Source organism: Antrostomus carolinensis, unplaced genomic scaffold (genome assembly GCF_000700745.2).
Source record: "Antrostomus carolinensis isolate BGI_N321 unplaced genomic scaffold, ASM70074v2 scaffold13316, whole genome shotgun sequence".
NCBI classification, from domain to species: Eukaryota; Metazoa; Chordata; class Aves; order Caprimulgiformes; family Caprimulgidae; genus Antrostomus; species Antrostomus carolinensis.
This window is the reverse complement of record NW_010322573.1, coordinates 4,442-24,215: the sequence shown is the minus strand read 5'-3', so window position 1 is coordinate 24,215 and position 19,774 is coordinate 4,442. Positions and strand designations below refer to the sequence as shown.

Genomic DNA, 19,774 nt, shown 5'->3' with positions numbered 1-19,774 from the left:
ATTGGAATTACAATAGGCTAAAATTGGTGAAAAATAAGTTTGCTGGAACATCAAAATTCATGCACAGCTGTCAAAACGCAAATACATTTAATCCCTATTAAAACTAAATCTGCTTTCAGTTAAGAACTACTGGATTCCTAAAAGTAATACATGAATGATAAGATTTATGAAGTTTAATATTTCAATACACTATATCTTGTTTAAAATGTGAAATTTTTAATTTTATTGAGCTAATAGGTTTTCCAGCAGTGACTTTGCAAACTGTTTGCATGTGATCAATGACTCTTGAAAGCACAGCTCATTGTGTTTAAAAAAACCCAACTAAACAAAGAAAAAAAACCCCAGCAAAACTGACCTGCAACCAAACCCAAGAAAAATCAGTCCAATTTAAATGCATTTTTCTACTGATCTTTTAACAGGTTAATAGCATTTGCTGCTTGTTCTACCCTCCCCACCCTCTGTTGTTCACTCCTTGTTCCCTCTTCTTTTAAACTCCACATTGTCACTAGGTGAATAAATTTTCCACCTTTCTTCCTCCTTGAACAGGAGGAGCAACACAAAGCCACTTTTCTAGCAAGAAAAAAAGTGGGTTTTTATGTCTGCCAGTCTGGCCATCTCGGTGGTCCACTAACCTTCACTGAAAAGCAGCCTGTGTTCCCTCCCACCAGCCCTCAATCCCCTTTGAAAACCCCTCAAAAGCCAGAAGAACAGAGCAACCATTCTGGAAGGTTCTGGTGATGAATATTGTCTATATTCCTTGCTTTCTCTTGGTCTTGAACTTATTTGCATATATGCATGTTTATTTTTTTAATAACCTTAAAAGAAGGAGCAGCTATATACATTTCTACAGCATCAAGCCTACTTTGATTTACGAACATGTTATTCTCCAAGTATACAGCAAAAAAAGGGACAGGCCAGTCTGGCTAGCATCAATTAGTGCTGTTATTTTGGGGGTAGGGACTAGCTCTACCTGCTAAAACATGGATCAGGCCATTTTGGACAGTTAGTGATTTAATAGCTTTGTTTTTCTTACTTCAAAGGTACAGGACACTAAGAGGGTACAAAGCCAGCTCTGCATTGAGATTCAGAGCACATGCGTGGATGGAGATCAAGTCATAAGGTTTGACCTTTGCCTGCCTTTGAGGAATGATGCTGGCAGTGCTGCTGGCCAAAGCTGCGAGCTTCAGCAGCAATAGCAGCTATCCAGTGGGGGAAGCAGGTAAAGTCATTAATGCCTCTCTGCACGCAGGGTAAAGGTAACAGCTTCAGGAGAAAGATAAGTAGGTGGCAAAAGAGAAGAACAAACAATAGTAGGACAAGAAAACAGGCACTTCTATTTTGCCATCTCAGATTAGGAGCAGGTTGTACAGAACATGCCCCTCTATGCTTTTTCTTTCTGACTTCTTTGGCTGCTGCACAGTAAGTATTGTCATAAATCTGAAATAACCTGATTGTTTCTCTGTTGCCTTTGGGCTGGATATTTCTGTTTTTCACCAGTAATGTGACAGATGTAGTTTGCACAGCATCACTTATAACTGCAGAGATTATTCTTCTTTTCACATCATCTTTTTGGATGGCATCATTCCAAAGGATGTCATTGTAGTGGGTGATCAGAGAGCTCTACTGTCCATGGAACTGATTTGGGGAGTTTAGGTTTTTGTTTTGTCCCTGCAAAATAAAAATGAATTAATGAAGGAAAGCACCCTTCAAAGTTTTTGGTTAGAGTTGGAATGATACTGGTGATGTAGGTTTCAGAAGTTGCAGAATTGGGGATCTCTACAGGACCAGTAGGAAAACTGCAGTCTTAAGAAGTTCTGTGTATTTATAACAGAAAAAACAACTGCAACTCAAAGTTTCTAGGACAGAGTTTGTATTCCATTGTTTGTTATGAAATTGCACATTCAGAGTAAAGGCTGGTTTTTGTTATCCTCTGCCTGGCATGGCAAAAGAAGAACAAAAACTAAGAATTGAATAAATACATAAATGATTGTTGGGATGTTGACTGATAGTGGATCGGGGGGATATTGTGAACATACTCAATAGACTGGGGCTAGTGAGTCAAGTATAAGATTGTTTTCTTTGGGAGCCTGAGCAGAATTAAAAAATGTGAGTCTTGTCCAATGTGATGGTAACCACAAAAAGAGAAATTGTTTAATTGCTGTTGCACTTTATTTTAAAATAGTACGTATTTTACATTTACCTGTTGGCATCTTGAAAAAATGTAATTTTGGTAAGTTATGACTATGAAGGTGCTCAAGACTGAAATTTGTATTAATGTGCATGTATTGTTTACCTCATGTTTCTGTCTTCAGTTTGATGCATTTCCCATGTGGAAATTACAGCATTTGTGGGAATACTGAAGGTGGAAATTTTGAATTATTTTTTACAAAGATAGGGGAAGCTGAGGATCTCAGCCACTTAAGCCAAAAAAAAAAAAAAAAAATCACAAATAAGCTACATTTTTCCATCTCTTGTGTTAATATTTCTTTGTTCCCAGGTATAAATATCCCTTACCTTTTCTGGTACAAATGGGACTCGTGGCTTCTGCCATCCAGAGTAAATCTATTGCTTCTCTTGATGAATCTAATGTCTTACGTGGTGTTTATATATTTCATATAAATTTAAGATAGTTTGGATAGTATTTTAATTGTGTTTACCCCTTTGTTCAGTCATTTCCAAGTCACGCAATACTTGCTAAAACTGATGAGATGGAAGTTTTAAGGGGCGAATTTGCAGGGTAATTTAACTTATGCTTTCTGTTTTGTGAAATCTTTTAATTTAGCTGCTGCTTTGTTCCTTACTTAGGATTTGAATAGCCTTTTAAGAGACTTGCACTTAAATTTCTATTAAAGTGGAGCTTATCCATCAACGTGACTCAGAACTGGTACTGCTGATTGCAGCAATACTGAAATATTTGTAAAAAGCTGAGCCTTGTCCTCTAGTTGCCTTTCAAAAAAGAGATGTAAAGACTGCTCTTTTGAAAAAATGACATTTTGATGCAGAGAGCTATCTTGGAGTGTGCTGACAACAAAATGTTAAACTTTTGGTATTTTCGCCGGTCTGTGAAATTGGCTAAATATGAACTGTGCAGGAAATGTAAAGTATTGTCTCTTCAAAAGCTGTAGAAATTGTAGGGGCAAATAGCAATGGACATTCTGTTCATGTGTGTTCTAATTCAATGTGTAGATCAGCCTGGGTAAGTATTGCTAGCAAATCAAGCAATGATAACTTCATTTTGTCATTTTGCCTGAAAAAACTAGTTTTAGGGAGAAATTTAGCTAGTATTTTACAGCAAAGACTTCAGTAATGGCATATAAAAGAATCATGTTCCATTAAATTTGGAAAACTTATTTGTGCTGGTAAATGCTTTATGGCTGGATTAATGAGTAACTTCTACTTCAATTAGTTGCTGTTCCCCTGCAGTGTAGTATGTGGGTTTCTTTTTCCCTATAAAAACTCTCCTTGTTTTCACTCGGTCATTTAGCACCCCAAGATGCGCGTTGCCCCCAGCAAGCTGCAGTTACTCCTGATGGGGATAGTTTGTATTACAGAGTTTTGTGCTGTACCATCTGCTCTTCAGAAAGGTAGGATGAAAATTTCACGTCTAGCTTTAACAGTTTTCTAGGTACTAACGGTTTTGTTCTTAGGCAGTGACAAGCATGACAGTCAGTGTTGAAATAAGTTTTTGACCCTAAGGGCCTGCAGACCTAGACACGACGTAGCATTAGAATAATTGATCTAGTTTTCATTCTTTGCTTTTGTTCCATTACAAGTCTGGAACTGAAAGTAATCTTTTAATGAGGAAGTCTTACAAAAATTTTGTCTGATTCCTTGGTGAATCAGAATTAATAATATTAAATAAATATGATTTCTAATTAAATCAAATTAAATACTCTCAGATTTGCAGCAATATTACCCATGGGCTGCAAACGAAATACAGTGAGTCCTCTCTTCCATTGTCTTATACCTTAAAATCCAGAGCATTCTTTTTTTGGAACAATTAATGATTGCAATTGTTTCTGTTTCCTTCATGAAGATTTACTTTTTCCCCTTTCTTCACTGTATCCTTGCACATGGGAAAAAGGTGGGTGGAGGGAGAGTTAGGAAAGAATGAAAACAGATAAATTAACTGTATCATTGCTGTATAAAGCCTTTCTTAATTTAAAAGCTAGGGTAAGTAGCATTGTGTCAGCGTTATTGTGACGCTGTGATCACTTACATCAGCCATGCTAATCCTGAGGATGATTGCAAACCTCTTTTTATAGGTGTTGTAGGCTGCATTTTATGTTTTGGAGGATTCCACATTTTTCAGACAGCTTATACAAGCATTGGTCCTCCGTCCTTTGAGTACAGCCACTTATCTGTCAGAACAACAACAAAATGTTCCAAGTTTATGGGTGCTAAATTTTTCCAAATGTAGTGTTTAACAGAATTTGTGGTAAAATGTAGGAGAGATCTGTTTGGTTTCACTGAGTTTTCATACAGCTTTAAGGAAAAAAAAATAAAAATTGTGTCCACTGCTGGCTTTGGGAAGTGCACTACAAAGAATTCCTCTCTTAAAACGTGCTGCTTGGCAGAACTGGTTGTTTTGCTTCTGTCTTTCTTAAAATACTACCAAATCAGTAGTTATCACCACAAATACTTGTTTCTTTAAAGACACTCTTTTAAAAATAGGTAAATATTATGAGCTTTACTTTGCCATAGTGGATGATAACAATAAAGGGTTAAGAAGAAATAAAGTTGACAAAGTAGTAGATGTTCTGGAGAAATTCAGCCACTGTTGTTTGTCATCAGGGTCTGTATGTTGCACATACACAAAATACTTTAAGTACAAATGCTGGGTGTAAAGAGATTTCAGAAAGTGATAATGAAACAGTGATTTAGTCCCAAAATAATTCCAAAACTTGTTTGAAAGAGAATGTTGACATTTCAGGAAGTTCAAGTAATCATGGACCTAATGAGAACGTTAATATATAAATATATATATATATATACACACACATGCACATTTGCTCATGGAAGGCAAAATTTAGTATTTGTGATAACATGAAACCAAAAAGTGCTCATTTGGAGAACAACTGCAAAACAAAGTACATTGCCTTTTTCTTAGATTAGTTTAGCCTTAGTCTGGGAAGTTTGTATTAGGAATTGTAAGAAGGTTCCTGTCCTGGCAGAGAGATTGCACTGAGCTCTGTGCCAGGCCATGCCTTCCAATTCTGTGTTACTAAAAAGCAGAAAAAATTAAATCCAGGCTAAATCTTTCCTCCTTTCCCCCTTTTTACTCCTCAGATCCTAAGTGTGGGCAGAAAATTCAAGAGACAAAACCATGGAGTTACCTTAACCTTTTCACTCGGATTGTTGGGGGAAGCCAGGTGAAACAAGGCTCACATCCATGGCAGGTTTGTACGAGCAAATGTGGTTTTACCTTCAGAAGAAAGTCTTGACTTTTCATAGAAATGACAAAAGAAGAAAACGGGTATATTTTGTGCTTACTGACCCTTGTGGTGTGTTGTTGAGCTCCGCTCTGCTTTTATGAAATCAGTGAAGCAGGCAGAGGGGACACAGACCATGTCCTGCTCTGTAAGAAACCTTTGCTTATTATTTATTATTTTGTTTATCATTCTGTTGTGGTTTTAACAGCCGAAACCAGGACACATTCTTTCTGAAAGAGTATCTGTAGATTAGTCTATTGTAAAGAAGCATGGGTAAAACTGCTTAAAAATAGAAGGATGCAGAAGAACACCACCCCCAGGTCCTGACTATTGTCAGGCATCATGGGTTTGCAGTGCTCCTAGTGACCTGCAAAGGAAAAATTCTCAACTAACTAGTAACCTTTACAGCGTGCCAAGTACCTCAATGACTTGGCATTTATTACATGTATGGTGTTTTTATCCAGGTACCAAGTCACAGCTGAGGGGAACAGCAGGGTTTAGGATCTCTTAGATTCAAGAGCTGTAAGAATGCCATGAACGTGTGTTTGCTTGAAATGCAGCGTGTACTTTAGCTATGTGAATCTTTGGAGAGTACCTGCGTGTACTGTCTCCTTTCTTCCTCAAATGCAATCAGAGCAGATATAAAGGCTTTCTTTATTTGACACACCTTCTCTATGTGATGCAGGTTTCCTTGAAACGAAGGCAAAAGCATTTCTGTGGAGGCACCATTGTTTCTGCTCAGTGGGTGGTCACAGCAGCTCACTGCATCTTGGACAGGTATGGATGTGATATTTCAGGAGCAGGCTGCAGAAAAATATTGATTGTATAAGTTTATGTGCTGTACCATCTTTTGTGGTGAATACTTACAGGTGCTACCCTTTCATTTGTAAGCAGTGTTTTCCATGTTTTAACAGAAAGGAAGAAAAAAACCCAAACCTTTGGACATATCAAAAATAATTAAGAATAAAATAAACTTACAGGGATTGGTAGAGACTGATTTTGGAAGTGTAGGTAAAAACCTGTACCTAAATATATGGTGATAAATATAGTACTGACCTCTTAAATGCTGATGACTTTAGCCTCAATGCTAAAAAAAAAGTCTGTGAATGTTACAGTCTGTGAAGGTTTCAGTCCTGATTCTGTGGTGACTTCACTGAGATTCTGAATCCCCTGTAGTTAAAACTGAATCTTCGTACTAATGGGTCACCTGGAATTATAAATTTAATCTGTATCTGTCATTATATGTGATTACATCTTGGTCAAATTAGACAATAACTGCAGAGTTTATATTAACTACAGAAGGACAGGCAATATCTCAATCGGCATAAAGCCTCCTGACACAAAAATAATTCTTCAAGTGTGAATAAATTTGAAGCAGAATAAAAAGTTTATAATGATTGCTTTTGTGTTTCCTTGTTGCACATCTGATCTGGTACTAGGAGCCCCAAAGCAGAGTTCACTATTTTTTTAAGATATGAACTGAGAATGCTAGAGAAGTGGTCATATTATATTTGTACTTTCCTGTGTCCAAATCTTCCCTCCTTCTTCAAAAAACAGTGTGACTGAACATTTTTAAACACCATAAGAGGAACTGGTTCCTTAGCAGACCACCAAACCACAGTCAGGAGTGTAGCTAAATCACCTTTCTTTTCAGCCCTTTTCATCTCCCAATTTTTACTGCAGGGCATGCTCAGTTCTTGCTGTCTGTGCATAGTAAGCACTCTAAAATCTGAACATGAAAGGTATTAGGTATCAGAAGTAATAACTCTTCTCTTTAAAAACAACTATATGTTTTTCCTTTCATTTTGAAGATTCTGTAGCTGCACTTTTATTTTTCTATTCTACAGAAACCTACTCCAGTACTTGAATGTCACTGCGGGAGAGTATGATTTGAGGATCACGGAGAATGGCGAGCAAACACTCCCTGTTAAATATGTCATTAAGCATCCTAACTTTGACCCAAGAAGGCCAATGAACTATGACATTGCCCTTCTGAAGCTGGATGGAGCCTTCAACTTCAGTAAGGCCATAGTTATCTGTGATCTTTTTCAGTGGGAATGGGTTGTTTCTCCCACACGCTGTGAAAAGTCTTGAAACTCAGTTTAAACCCATTTCCCAGCTGTCAGATTATACCACTAAAAGTCTCCAGACTGCTTTGCAACTGAAGTATTTAAAATACCAGAGGTAAGTCAGAAAAATGTATCAGTTGAATTCAGTGGTCTTCTTCAGACTTAATACTCCCTTGAAGAAAACGGTATTGTTCTTTGTATGCAGGAGATTGAAGTTTGACCAAATAGGAGTTTTTAATTTTTGTCTGAAGTGTAGGTGGACATTGTTGCCTCTGGTGAACAGTAAAGCTAGTTAAAGGCAGACCAGAGCTCAGAGTGTACCACAGTACTGTTTGTACCTTACTCTCACCCCTCTGCTATTTGCCCTCTTTTCCCTTCATGCAGACTGCAGAAAGGAGCACAGGATTGTCTGTAGCAGTGGCAGAATGGTCCATCGGGGGCTGTAGGGGAAAGAGGAAGGTGGGGGGGTAGGGTTGTTAATACCCTGTTTCCTGGACTGTGAGCCAGCCGTTTCTCAGCTCTACACCACCTTTGCCTTACAGTTGGGTTTTCTGAAAGGCCACTTCACATCAGTTTTACATAATATTGAGGTGCATACGCTTTGCTCTTTGTAGGCTCCAGCTCACGTCACTAGGTGGCTCACGTTTTGCCACCACAAAGGTGAGCAACTACTTTTTTTAATGCATCATGATAGCAGCTAAGTTTAAGCTGAATGGCAAGGCCTAGGCTGACGCTTGTGGTGGTCCTGGCTTTCTTTTTCCATTCCAAAACACTGTGAAGTGGAGGCATAAATAAATTATCAAATGCCAGGTTAATTTTTTCAGATGCCACAAAAGTAACAATACTATTTAGTTTTTTTGTTTTTGTTTTTTTTAAAAAAAACCTAATAGAGAAAGGAGGCTTTTTGTTGTTGTTCTTTCAAATACTTATCAATAAAATTCATGTCCATGTGTGGCAGGTCCATCAGTTTTGCCAGCATGTCTTCCTGATCCCGGTGAAAAGTTTGAAGCAGGATATATCTGCACTGCTTGTGGTTGGGGCCGTTTAAATGAGAGTAAGCCACTCAAATTATTCTTTGACATTCAGGTTTCTCAGTGTCTTTATTTCTAAAGCTGAGAGCTTGATTGCCTAGGTGATAAACAGATCACAGAAAACCACCAGCTGATCATAAGAATTGTAATCTCCAAATGGGATCTCTGCTAGTTTCTGTGCCTACTTGTGAATTATCTCAAAATGGATCATTACAGTATATAGACCTGTATTTCAATTTTGAAACATTTTTACATTTATTCAAGTAAAACTGCTTATGGCTTATGTATACAAAAGTGGATGTTTGTGTAACCATAAAATGGCCTGGAGCAAGTTTACAACTTTTATTTAGTGTGTGTATTAGCAGTGACATTAAGTTCACCTTTAGCATTTCTTATGAACATTTTTTTTTCTGTATTTGAGATGGAGTACTCCCTCAGGTCTTATATGAAGTCAATCTACCAATCCTCAACAATGCAGAATGTTCAAGAGCATTATCAACTTTAAAGAAACCCATCCAAGGTGACACTATAATGTGTGCTGGATTTCCCGATGGAGGAAAAGATGCCTGCCAGGTCAGCTGAACAGAGGGCCTTGTGTACTTACAAGTGTTTGTCAGAAGCTCAAGGCTCTGTGTGCCCAAGTAAATATATACACTGTAAAATGCAATATTTGGAGTGTATTTATTTTGATGTGTTAATTCTTCCAAAGGTTCCATATGGGGCAATGCACTTAATTACATGATTCCATTTTAATTATTGCATGAGTTGTATAACAGGTTCCTGAGAGCAATTTTGCAATGTATCCCAGTGCAATAATGCTTAGGGCATTCTAACTTTAGAACATTTCATAAATTAATTTGTTAATGTTGCTAAAATCCTAAGGAGGAATGTATAAACTATTGCCTTGGACTAGAGGAAGGAAAGGAAGTGAGATAAAGGTTAAGTGATTGTTCCTTGTCATGGGGGTAAAAAAAAAAAGCTCCTTCGTCCTTTTTACATGCTAAAACACAAAAGACGTGCACCCATGAGGGAATTAGTCTCTCTCTCCCCCTCTTGACAATTCTGAGTAAACACAATAAAAAATAAAGTGTCTTTCTTGGCAGTTTTCTTTTAAATTACTGCTCCCTATATTGCAGGTTTGTTAGTATGGCAGAAAAGAGAACTCAGTGAGCTCTTTAAGGCTTGCTTAGTGGTATGCACACGCTTTTGTAAGCTGTGGGATGTGGGCTTTCGCTTGTTTTTTACAGGGAGACTCAGGAGGCCCGCTTTTGTGCCGACGTAAGCATGGTGCCTGGACTCTCGCTGGTGTGATCTCCTGGGGGATGGGATGTGCTCGTGGCTGGATGAGTAATGAGAAGAAGAAACATTATCACAGAGGATCTCCGGGAATATTCACAGACCTCAGTGCGGTGCTTTCCTGGATTCGAGAGAACATGAGTGCTGGTACTAAGTCTGCACAGTAATGTGTCACTCACTTTTAACACCTCTTCTGTCCCATAATAATATTTAATTGATTTTTTTCTTTTTCAAGATACAGCACTTTTATTTTCCCCATTTTTCCTGGCAAAGCAGTATAGCATTTCACAATGCCTTCCAAACTCGTGGAGCTGGAGATAGGAATGACAGTCCGTTCAGGGGGTGAACTTCACTCAGAGCATTAAGAAACTGAATTAACATTTTCTTCCAGTATTGGCTATTTTTATTAAAAGATATTGGAGATTGTGTTAAAATTTACATAGAGAACTGAAAAACTGAGGAGGGGTGTTTTAAGAGGTTTTACTAGTCAATAGTGAGAGAAAAAATAAGACTTTACCATTAGAAAAGAGCCTGAATTGGTGATTAAAAAAAGAAACCCTTGTAACATTGGAGAAAAATTAAAAGGGTTTAGCTTCTGAAAAAAATTTAGTTTTCAGTTAAAAAAAAAACCAGAAAAGAGAGAGATGGGATCTTTTTATTAAAAATGTACTAGTTAGCCCATTTTATTATTAGGAAAAAATAATGTGATTAGCTATTGCGGTAATTAAAGTGTGTTGGCTCCAGTGAACAGAAGAAGTGATTTGGTAGGTAAAGTGAAAACACAGTTTTCAATCACATTGCACTATGTTTTGCTTGCTCACGCTTTTATACTGTTATGCTTGTGCAAAAGATCTTACTGTAGCTACTGTCAGGCTTAATGTCTCTGTGTCCCTGATGTGATGCTAGCAGCTGGATTCTGCTACCATTACCTGAAATGTATAGTATTTACTCAACAAGTACATAGAAAGAGAGTACTGTGGTGCTTAGACTGAGTGGTGGCCTATCAGTGTATGATTAATTCTAGAAGTGGCTACTCCAGAATTGTATATTCCAAAGTCAGCATTGCCTGAACTTGCAATTTTGTTTTAATTGTAAGCCTAGTTTGTTTTAGGTGCTGTGTTCACAAGAAGTATTTGAATTTGCCTCAGTGCTAGCTGCATAAAATTACCATTTAACACAGATAAAAATAAAGCCTATGTTGTGAATCTGAAACTACAGTAACTTATTCTTCTTTTTCTACCCCCTTCCCTATCCCTCCTTTATTAGATCTGAAGATGAAAAGCTCCACAGGTAAGTGCAGTATTTTTCCAGTATCTCCTATCTATGTTAGAGCATAAGAAGATCCCAGAAATAGTCTGGTATATAATCTATGAAGGAAGAAACGTGAAGAAACTTGACTCATCAAAACACATTTAAATGTATACTTTAAATATATATTTTTTTCCTCCTGGTTCTGTTAAAAAAGACTTCTTATGTAGGGTTGTACTTAGATACTAGTGACTTCAAAAAGGAATTTTCCTTAAGACAGCTGCATATATAATGCTATATTTTTTATTGAATTGCAAATCAAATTAATGTGAAAAATGTAGAACAGAGCCTTAAGCAATGCATGAAATCTAGTTAGTGAAGTTGATTCTGTATAAAAATATAGATACTGAATAGAAAGTACGAGGTAAATTAGTAGTACTTTTGCACAGTCTATGAGGAATCTACTTGTCTGGTGTCTGTTTCTATGAATAAAATGCAAAAAAAACCCCTCAAATAAAAAGAAAGAAAAAACAAACCCCAGGAAACCCAGCCCTGAATATTTTAAAATGGAAGTCTTTGGTTCTTTAATTCTTTGATTCTGCCGTGTTTATGTTCTTGTTGGACACTGTTCTTCTAGGTACAAATTCACATAAAGATACTAGAAACAGCTCTTGTGAACTAGATCTTAAAACTTTAATTTTAGTAATATAGAGTGAGATTTCTCAGATGATAAATGAGCTTGGGCACACGGTCAGTTTGTATAGACTTGCTGTGGCTAGTGAGAACTGGGTACTTAAATGCTGTTTGTGTCTTTTTGAAATTTTTCATTGGCCTTCCTAGGATACTTCAGGTGAGATAATCTCATAAATATGTGACTCCTTAAATTTGTTTTCATACACATAGTTATTAATAAATGTCTTACTGGCTTACCTTGCAAGGAGAAGGAAAGGCAAGAGGAGATCGTTTTTGTAAGTAATTGTGTTTCTAGTGACACTTATTTGGAGAGGAAAGCTTCTACTTCTTCTATTAAAGTGTCTTTAATACCATATTGTCTTGTAAAAGTCTCCTGCTGTAACATAGCTAAGGACGTTATTACAAATGGGCTGCAGTGAACAATTTTCTTATGTCCTGAGGTGTGCGTTTTTCCTCCCTGAAAAGTGTTTATACTGAAATCCTCATTTAACAAATAGTTTCTTTAAAGTAAAAAACAACCACTGCCATTGTTACAATAAAATGTGATAGCTCATTGGCAGTGCTTAATTTTTGCCCCCGAATTACATGTTTTAAAATTGACTTGCCATAATTCCAAAGAGAGAAGGGAGAAGACCCAGTATCAGTCTGCCAGCAGAAACAAGGTACAGCTGAGCAATCTTGAGTCTCACAATATTCTCTAGAAGTTTGAGCTTTTTGGTGGAACAGATGATTGCATATATGCCAAACCTGATTCCTTCTATTTTGTTTTAACTCTACAATGCAGCATTTTGTAGCATTCAGGATGGCAAACTCCCTGACAGTGAAGGAGAATTAAATTTTCCTGGAAGTCCCAAGCAGTTTTATGAAAACCACCAGTAAGTAGACAAAACACAGTCGTTCCCCAGAAACTATTCCCCATACCAGTGTAGTTGTTTTTTTGTTGCAGTCTTGTGAACGGGAACTAATTGTTGTTCCAGGTTGTGCGTATGGACTCTATTTGTACCGGAGGGGAATTACATATTGCTTCATTTTTCCCACTTTGATATAGAGCCAGAAACATTTTGTGACTATGATTCTTTATCAGTCTATTCAAAACACGACAGACTTGTTGGTGAGTTGCCATCCCCTTATTCTTTGAAATAATCTCTTCATTGCAACAGCAAGCACACCCAATGAGGACATTGCAGTTGAGTATGTTTTACTTACATTTTCATGATTAATACATTGTGACAATACAATACATTACTACATTGTGAAAATAAAAGACAAACAGTGTGGGAGGAGAAAAGAATGGAAAATGCCTGGTAGGGTACTGTGTTGGCATACAACTTTCTCGTGTCAAGGGTTTTCAATTTTTAATAGTGTTTATCTGTTTGGGCTAATGGATTAATAGGGAATGTAGAGGAATGAATAGGCAATTTCCTTTTATCCTAACATTTTTATAGCTAAGTACTAAAAATAGTACACGCAAGTTTTCTCAAGTGACTAAAGAATTTAAACAGTGATTATTCTCTAATATTATATTTCAGGGAAATTCTGTGGAGGAGATCTTCCATTACCTATTTTGATTGGCTCCAATAGCATAAGGCTGAAATTTGTTTCTGACAACAAGGATTATGGAACTGGTTTTTCCATGACCTACAAAGCTCTTACACCAGATATTCTTCCTGGTAAGTCTAAGTCTAGTAATATACCTGTCTGCCCTCTTGGGTAGGGATCTGGAAAAAAATTTTCAGGAGAAAATAAATCAAGAGGAAGCTCCTGTGATATTTCTGTGTGGATGATGTTATGAACAAGGTAATTGTGGTTAGGCTGCTGTGCGACATTGTGGAAAAATTGAGATGCCAGAAAGAGATGGGATAGATGCTGTTGAGAGAAGCTCTCCTTTAACTTTGCCTCTTCTCCATCCACTTTATACAAGATCTCATTTCCTTCCTTACTTCCAGAATGTTTAAAAACTCAATTAATAAGATTAATCAAATGAGCACAATTTCCAGATGAAAGCTGCTTTGCTAGTCCCAAGCGGGCTTTCATGGATGGGCCCTGAGGGAAACTGCTAATGCTAAGATATGGGACATGGAGAATTGCTTTCAGTTTTGCTGTGCAGAGTGGTTCTTCATCACTAGGGAGCAGCCCCAAGGGCCATCTGCTGAGCCTGGACAATCCAGTTACAGACAGACACCTGTTATTCCTGTTTCTGCTGCTTTTCCAGTTAAGTTTCTTTCCTTTGCAGAGTATATGGGCAGAGTGTAGGGAGGGATCTTATGAGGGGACTTGCCACTGCATAGCTCATGAGGAAGACATATCCTCTGGTTGTGTTTTATATCTCCACTTTCCTCTCCAAAGAAAGCTGGCAAATGTTCTTCTGACATGCCCATATCCTGCTCTTCTATCACCCCATACTGGTACCTGTGCCTGCAGTGCACTGCCTGTAGCCAAAGGAGAATGCTATAGTCATGCATTGAATTGCTCTTCTGCCTGGTAAAAAATTAAAAATGTTCTTTGCAGCTTTTGCAAACAGAAGGATCTGGCTTGCTACTCTTGTCCTGTTCTCTTTCTAAGCTGTGTGAAAACACTACAAGGGTTTTTCTGGATTTAAATATTTTTTGTGTGTGAATGATTTAATAGGAAATCGCAGTGCCTGAATTTTTGTTTTCCTGGATTTCCAGATTCTGGCTGTGAGTCCTTAGCTGTCCTTTTTGAAGAAGGAGTGTTACAAAGTATGCACTATCCAGAGCACTACAGCAACATGGCAGACTGTCAATGGATTATTTGTGCACCAGAGGACCATGTAATCAAGGTATCAGCAGCCTTTCTTGTGTCTATAGAATGGAAGTAAGCACCATGGCGTTTAACAAGAAATTATGCACCTAAGGGACAAGCAAGATCAAGCAACATAAACTAGAATAATGCTGCTGGATACAGTTAAGAGATATCACTTTCCATCCCAAAAACCAGATAGGTTTTGATTTCTCCTTTATATTATAAAGGTAATATAAATTACCCGTTATATTAAAATAGGATTTAGTAGGTTATAGTAAAATAGGATTTCCTGGTTTAAATTTTATCATGACAGATCTTGTGAGAGGTCTGAATGTGACAGAAACCAAACCCTAAAGAAATCATTGATAATACTAAAGACCCTATTACAGATAGGGTCTGTAATAGGGTCTTTTTAATTATTACAGATCTTTGATTTTTTTTCTGTGTGAATTTAACAATAAGGTTCACTTTTCCATTTTTTGTTTAAAGCTTACATACCAGTCTTTTGAAGTAGAAGAGAGTGAAGATTGCTCTTATGATGCCGTGACTGTGTATGAAGATGTGGGAAAAGAGGAGGAAATTGGTTTGAGTTTTGATTTTTGACATATTTTGGGAATGACTTATTTCTTTTGTGACTTTCACTAGCCCTGTTGTACTGTCTAAAATCAAGTTCACCTCTAGAGTCTCAGTGATGTTATAGGTACTAGGTTCAGTACCTTGAAAAATACTTGCAGGTATTGCTGCTTCTGTTCTACTTACAAAGGCAAAAACACATTGAACAGGACAGGTTTGTGTATTTAAATTGTACATGAAATGCAGTTCTGAGTTCATGTAAATGAAGAAAAGGGCTTAACACAATTTGTTTTTAAAGTAATTATGAGACACAAAAAACACCCAAGAGGTCTTCTTTTCAGAGTTCAGTTGTTCTTCACTCTAGATGAGCATTTATATAACTCTTGCCACCTTGCTGGAGATTCCCCAGGCTTACGTTAAATGAGAGGAGGACCTGTCCCAGTCAACTGATTTCAGCACCTGCTTGATGCTGGTGCTTAGATCAGCACTAGCAAATGCTGGTGCTGAAACACTAACAAGGGGAAATCAGGTTTCCAGTGTGTTCTATATGTAATGGCAACCCACGAGCATGAGTGCTGCAATAAACTCTTGTGAAATAATGCAAGAGTCTCCTTGTTCTTATGAGATAATTACTGAACAAGGACAGACTGTTGGACCTAACAGAACAGTCCCTCAGTCCACTTATCTCTACTCCTCCCTTGTGCATAGTTATTTTTTACCTTCTTTTGTGAGAGTTGGAATACACAGAATACTGGGTACCTACTGTTGAAAGAGATGAGGATGAAAAAGTACATGTTAATCTGCAGCAAACCTTTGCTTTCTCATCTTTAGCTAAGTCTTGTGGATTTGCCCTACCAGCACCTGTTCTAAGCTCCTCTGCTCTGATGCTGGTTGTCTTTCACTCTGATGAAACAGAGACCTTCGGAGGATTCAGAGCTACAATCTCTTTTGTTCATCTAACAGGTAATAGAAGTAACTTGAGAAACTGCCTCTTTGGGGCAGCACAAAGGGCTCCTCAGTGATTCTGGCTATTCAGAATAATTTTCCTCTAGGAGATTCTCATCTGACAAAGAGTTTCAGTGAAAAAACAGCATTGTGAACCTATTGAGGGATTAAACAAAGGACCTATTGAATGGGTGAAGAGAAAAAATTAATCTACCCCCCAAAAATTTTGTTTTGTATAAGAGTATTTTGGTACATTTTAAATGGCACTTTACTACCATGTGAAGATGTAATAGCACAGATCCCTACTGTAGGAATCCATTCCTTCTACAAAAATTATAATAAAGGAAAAAAAAAAGTAATTTTGTAATAAAAATATCGCTCAAGACACCTGCTAACACATTTACTATTTTCACTTGCTAAAATTAGATACTTTGAATTCAACTAGTGGTGAAGAATTTGAAGACATGAATATGGCTGAAGAAGAAATACAGGTTACGACAGGTAAGCCAACCTGAGTTATGTTTTCTTCATGAGAACAGGAAGTGCCTTTTGGACTAGAACTTAAATGGTGTTTTCTCCAAATACGTTGGGGAAATGAATGTTGCTGTCCCAGAATTTATTTTTTTTTTTTTTTCAGCAATGCAATGACATTATTTCAGCTTATGTGTCAGTTTACACCTACTTGCTTTGATGAAAATAATTACAAAGAGTAGTTGAGAATAATAACCAGTATTTTAGAACTTCCCTTTTTTCCTCTGGTATTTTATGGAGAATGGGATGAGTCCATATTAGTTGTAGGTTTAAAGGTAAAACTTGAGAAGGTGAGCAGTTGCTTTCATCTTGGTGAAGGTCCGGTTTTGCTAAGATCATCTCCTCATGCTCTCTCTAAACATTTAGATCCTTTGTAATGGGGGAAGTTGAAAGATTTAGCAAAAAAAGGGAAAGGGGAAACTTGAGAAGCTGTGGGGTAGCTCTTAAGTGAACTGTTCTTTGCTTCTTTAAATCTTAAGCTCTAAAGACTTCTTGAGACATAATTGCTTTCTGTTTCAGATTATATTTGTGGAATGCCTTCAAATCAGCCCAGGTTCATCTTCAGTAGGATAATTGGAGGTGAAGAAGCTGTACCATATTCATGGCCTTGGCAGGTCAGTGTACAAATTTCAGATGAGCATATCTGTGGAGGAGCAGTTCTTTCCAAAGAATGGGTTGTCACAGCTGCTCACTGCTTCGATTCTAAGTAAGTACACTGGGATAAACCCTTCCCTGGGAACATCTGTAATTGCATGGTACATGTCTGCAGTGTGGTGGTTCTGCCCAGGGTGGCTCGCACAGTTTTGGTTACCACCTACTTAGAGCTCACACTGGCACTGGATTCTTTTGCTCCTCACACGTGTACTAGGATCACAATGGCTATTAAGGAAGTAGGTAGCCTACTTCTGTGGACTTGGTTTTCATTCAGATCAGTTTTCAGAAGAGATGACAAGATACTAAGTCCCTTGTCATATATCACTTACTCTTGGGTAACTTCTTTGTGTTTGGGTCATTTACAGAGCAAGTTTTCATCCAGGTAGAATCAACCTATCAAAAAAATTTAAAATTACTGAATTTGTGTAGGGGCAGACTTACAGGAGGCCTTTGTGCACAGGATTGATGCCGTTCCCTTAATAAGAACCTATCAATCTGTTAAATCAGATTACATGGAAAGGTTTCAGTCTTTATTGAGAGGAGACAAAAGGATAGTCTGTGTGATTTTTCAGGCTCTTTAAAATACTTTCTCGACAGCAATTTGTTTATTCATCTCTTAGGCTGAACAGTACCTGTTTTGAAGTTCAAATTCATCACAAGTACACTAATTTAAAATTCACATACTTTGGGTCACTAAAGTATTTTTTAAAAATCCTCCCAGGATTGCTGAAAATTAGATATTCTGGCCTGTTTTCAAATAAAGTTGCAATTACTTGAAAATGAGAGTAAGCTTTCAGAGCCCCGAAATGCAAAGATGCTTAGACATCTATATTCTCCATTTGATTCCCCCCGCCCCCTTGAAAACCGGGGATCTGAAATGCAAGTGCTGTTTTGGATTTTGGACTTTGGCTTCTAAGTTTCTAGATATTAGTTTGCAAAATTTTATGTTAGGAGCATTGTTGCACTGCGTTGAAGGTACTGATTTAAGAGCTGTATTAAGGAGGAATTCTCTATTTCATGTTGCCGTTGCATCAGAATTTGTGTACGTGCCTTAATGATCCTCCACAACTAAAGTTATGACAAGTTTTCAGGCAGTGAGAGGGTTTGGTTAAGAAACCAAAGTGTGAAATGAAATGTTTTTGTTGCATTTCTTTATATAATTTGATAGGTAGTAATGTTTTAGAGGTCACCTATTTTTTCATTAAGAAGGTAGGGACCAGCACTGTCGCTGGATGATGTGGACCATGCAGGCCTTCTGTTCTGTATCAGGCACCTGCAGTCCTTATAAAAATGACCTTTCTCTCAGTTTGTTGTGTCTTTGAGAGATCTTACGGCCTCATTGAGAGAATATTTCATGCTCCCTAGAAGTCAGTGGGAAGATTTCCATAGATTTGTATGGGAGTGTAGGCCTCAGGATTTGTTGGCCCAGGAATATGTAGGGCCCTGTTATCTATTTTGGGTAGAAGAGGTTTTAAGACTCACAGGTTTCAAGAATGCTGTTATACCAGCCTGAGAATGTACTTATCTTTTTTTTTTTTTTTTTTAAAGGGAAATGTACAGAGACTTATGGATGGTGGTAACAGGAATTCATGATCTTACAGAGCAAGAATACAGACAGGTACTATATGTTCTGCTTAATAATAAAATCTAAATTAATCTCACAAAATAGTTTTTAATGTAAATGCATCTCCCAAATTGTTCATGATGCAGCAATCGAACAGCCTCCGTGCTGACCTTAATCTACATTTACACAACAGCTTTTGTGTGACTGTCAGAGAAATATTATCAACACAGATCTGTGCCTTTATCAGTAATGAACTCCAAAGCTCAGTATCTTGAGGGTGTGTGTGGGGAGTGTATTGTTACAAAATTCCCTGGTGACTACTACCAAGACAGAAATTGCTCAGACTGGACAAATGTTTTTCTAAGACCCCCTTCATACACTTGCTGGATGGAGTTTCCTGCATGGTCCATGATTCATATCCAAGAGGCATAATCTTGTCTCATTAATATAAGAAAGCTGGTGGCTTCAGCAGCTGCTCTTAAATGTTTCCTCCTCTTAAAGCATCTTGCATATGGCCTGAAAATGTATAAAACCAAAGTTACTTAAAGATTCAAATTCACAAGTCATTCAGAAAGTGTCAATGTCCTTGCTTTCACAGAAAAGGTCTGTAAAGCAGTATATTATACATCCAAGTTTTAACAAGACCACTATGGACTCTGATATTGCCTTACTTCAACTGGCCAAGCCATTAGAATTCAACCACTACGTGCGCCCCGTGTGCCTCCCTGCCAAGGAGGAGGCAGTTCAGCCCTCGAGGGTGTGTGTTGTCACAGGATGGGGTGCACACGAAGAAGGTATGCAGTCTTTGCTATTTTGAAGGTTGAGTGTGCTGTAGCTGTGTTTTATATACTATGTACAGTGTTGTGGCATTCATTCTGTCTATACATTAGTTTCTGGAGAACAGATGTGTTGAAGAGTTTTCACTTGTGTAAGCTCAGCTAGACATGCAGGGAAATGGGTGGGAGGAAGGCAATC

At 37.7% G+C, this 19,774-nt stretch overlaps 1 protein-coding gene across 1 annotated transcript in view; it reads left to right on the top strand.

Moving 5' to 3' along the window:
- Positions 1-3,490: 3,490 nt before the first annotated feature.
- Positions 3,491-19,774, top strand: part of OVCH2 (ovochymase 2) — a gene marked incomplete at its 3' end in the record, with an annotated part of 20,117 nt that continues 3,833 nt past the window's right edge. Inside the window, 18 exon segments of the mRNA XM_010170281.2 lie at positions 3,491-3,584; positions 5,290-5,399; positions 6,118-6,209; positions 7,280-7,452; positions 8,460-8,555; positions 8,954-9,105; positions 9,780-9,975; positions 11,095-11,118; positions 12,554-12,644; positions 12,747-12,880; positions 13,299-13,439; positions 14,439-14,569; positions 15,022-15,115; positions 15,937-16,068; positions 16,435-16,551; positions 17,101-17,287; positions 18,784-18,853; positions 19,398-19,593. Coding sequence (XP_010168583.1) covers positions 3,494-3,584; positions 5,290-5,399; positions 6,118-6,209; positions 7,280-7,452; positions 8,460-8,555; positions 8,954-9,105; positions 9,780-9,975; positions 11,095-11,118; positions 12,554-12,644; positions 12,747-12,880; positions 13,299-13,439; positions 14,439-14,569; positions 15,022-15,115; positions 15,937-16,068; positions 16,435-16,551; positions 17,101-17,287; positions 18,784-18,853; positions 19,398-19,593 — 2,227 coding nt within the window.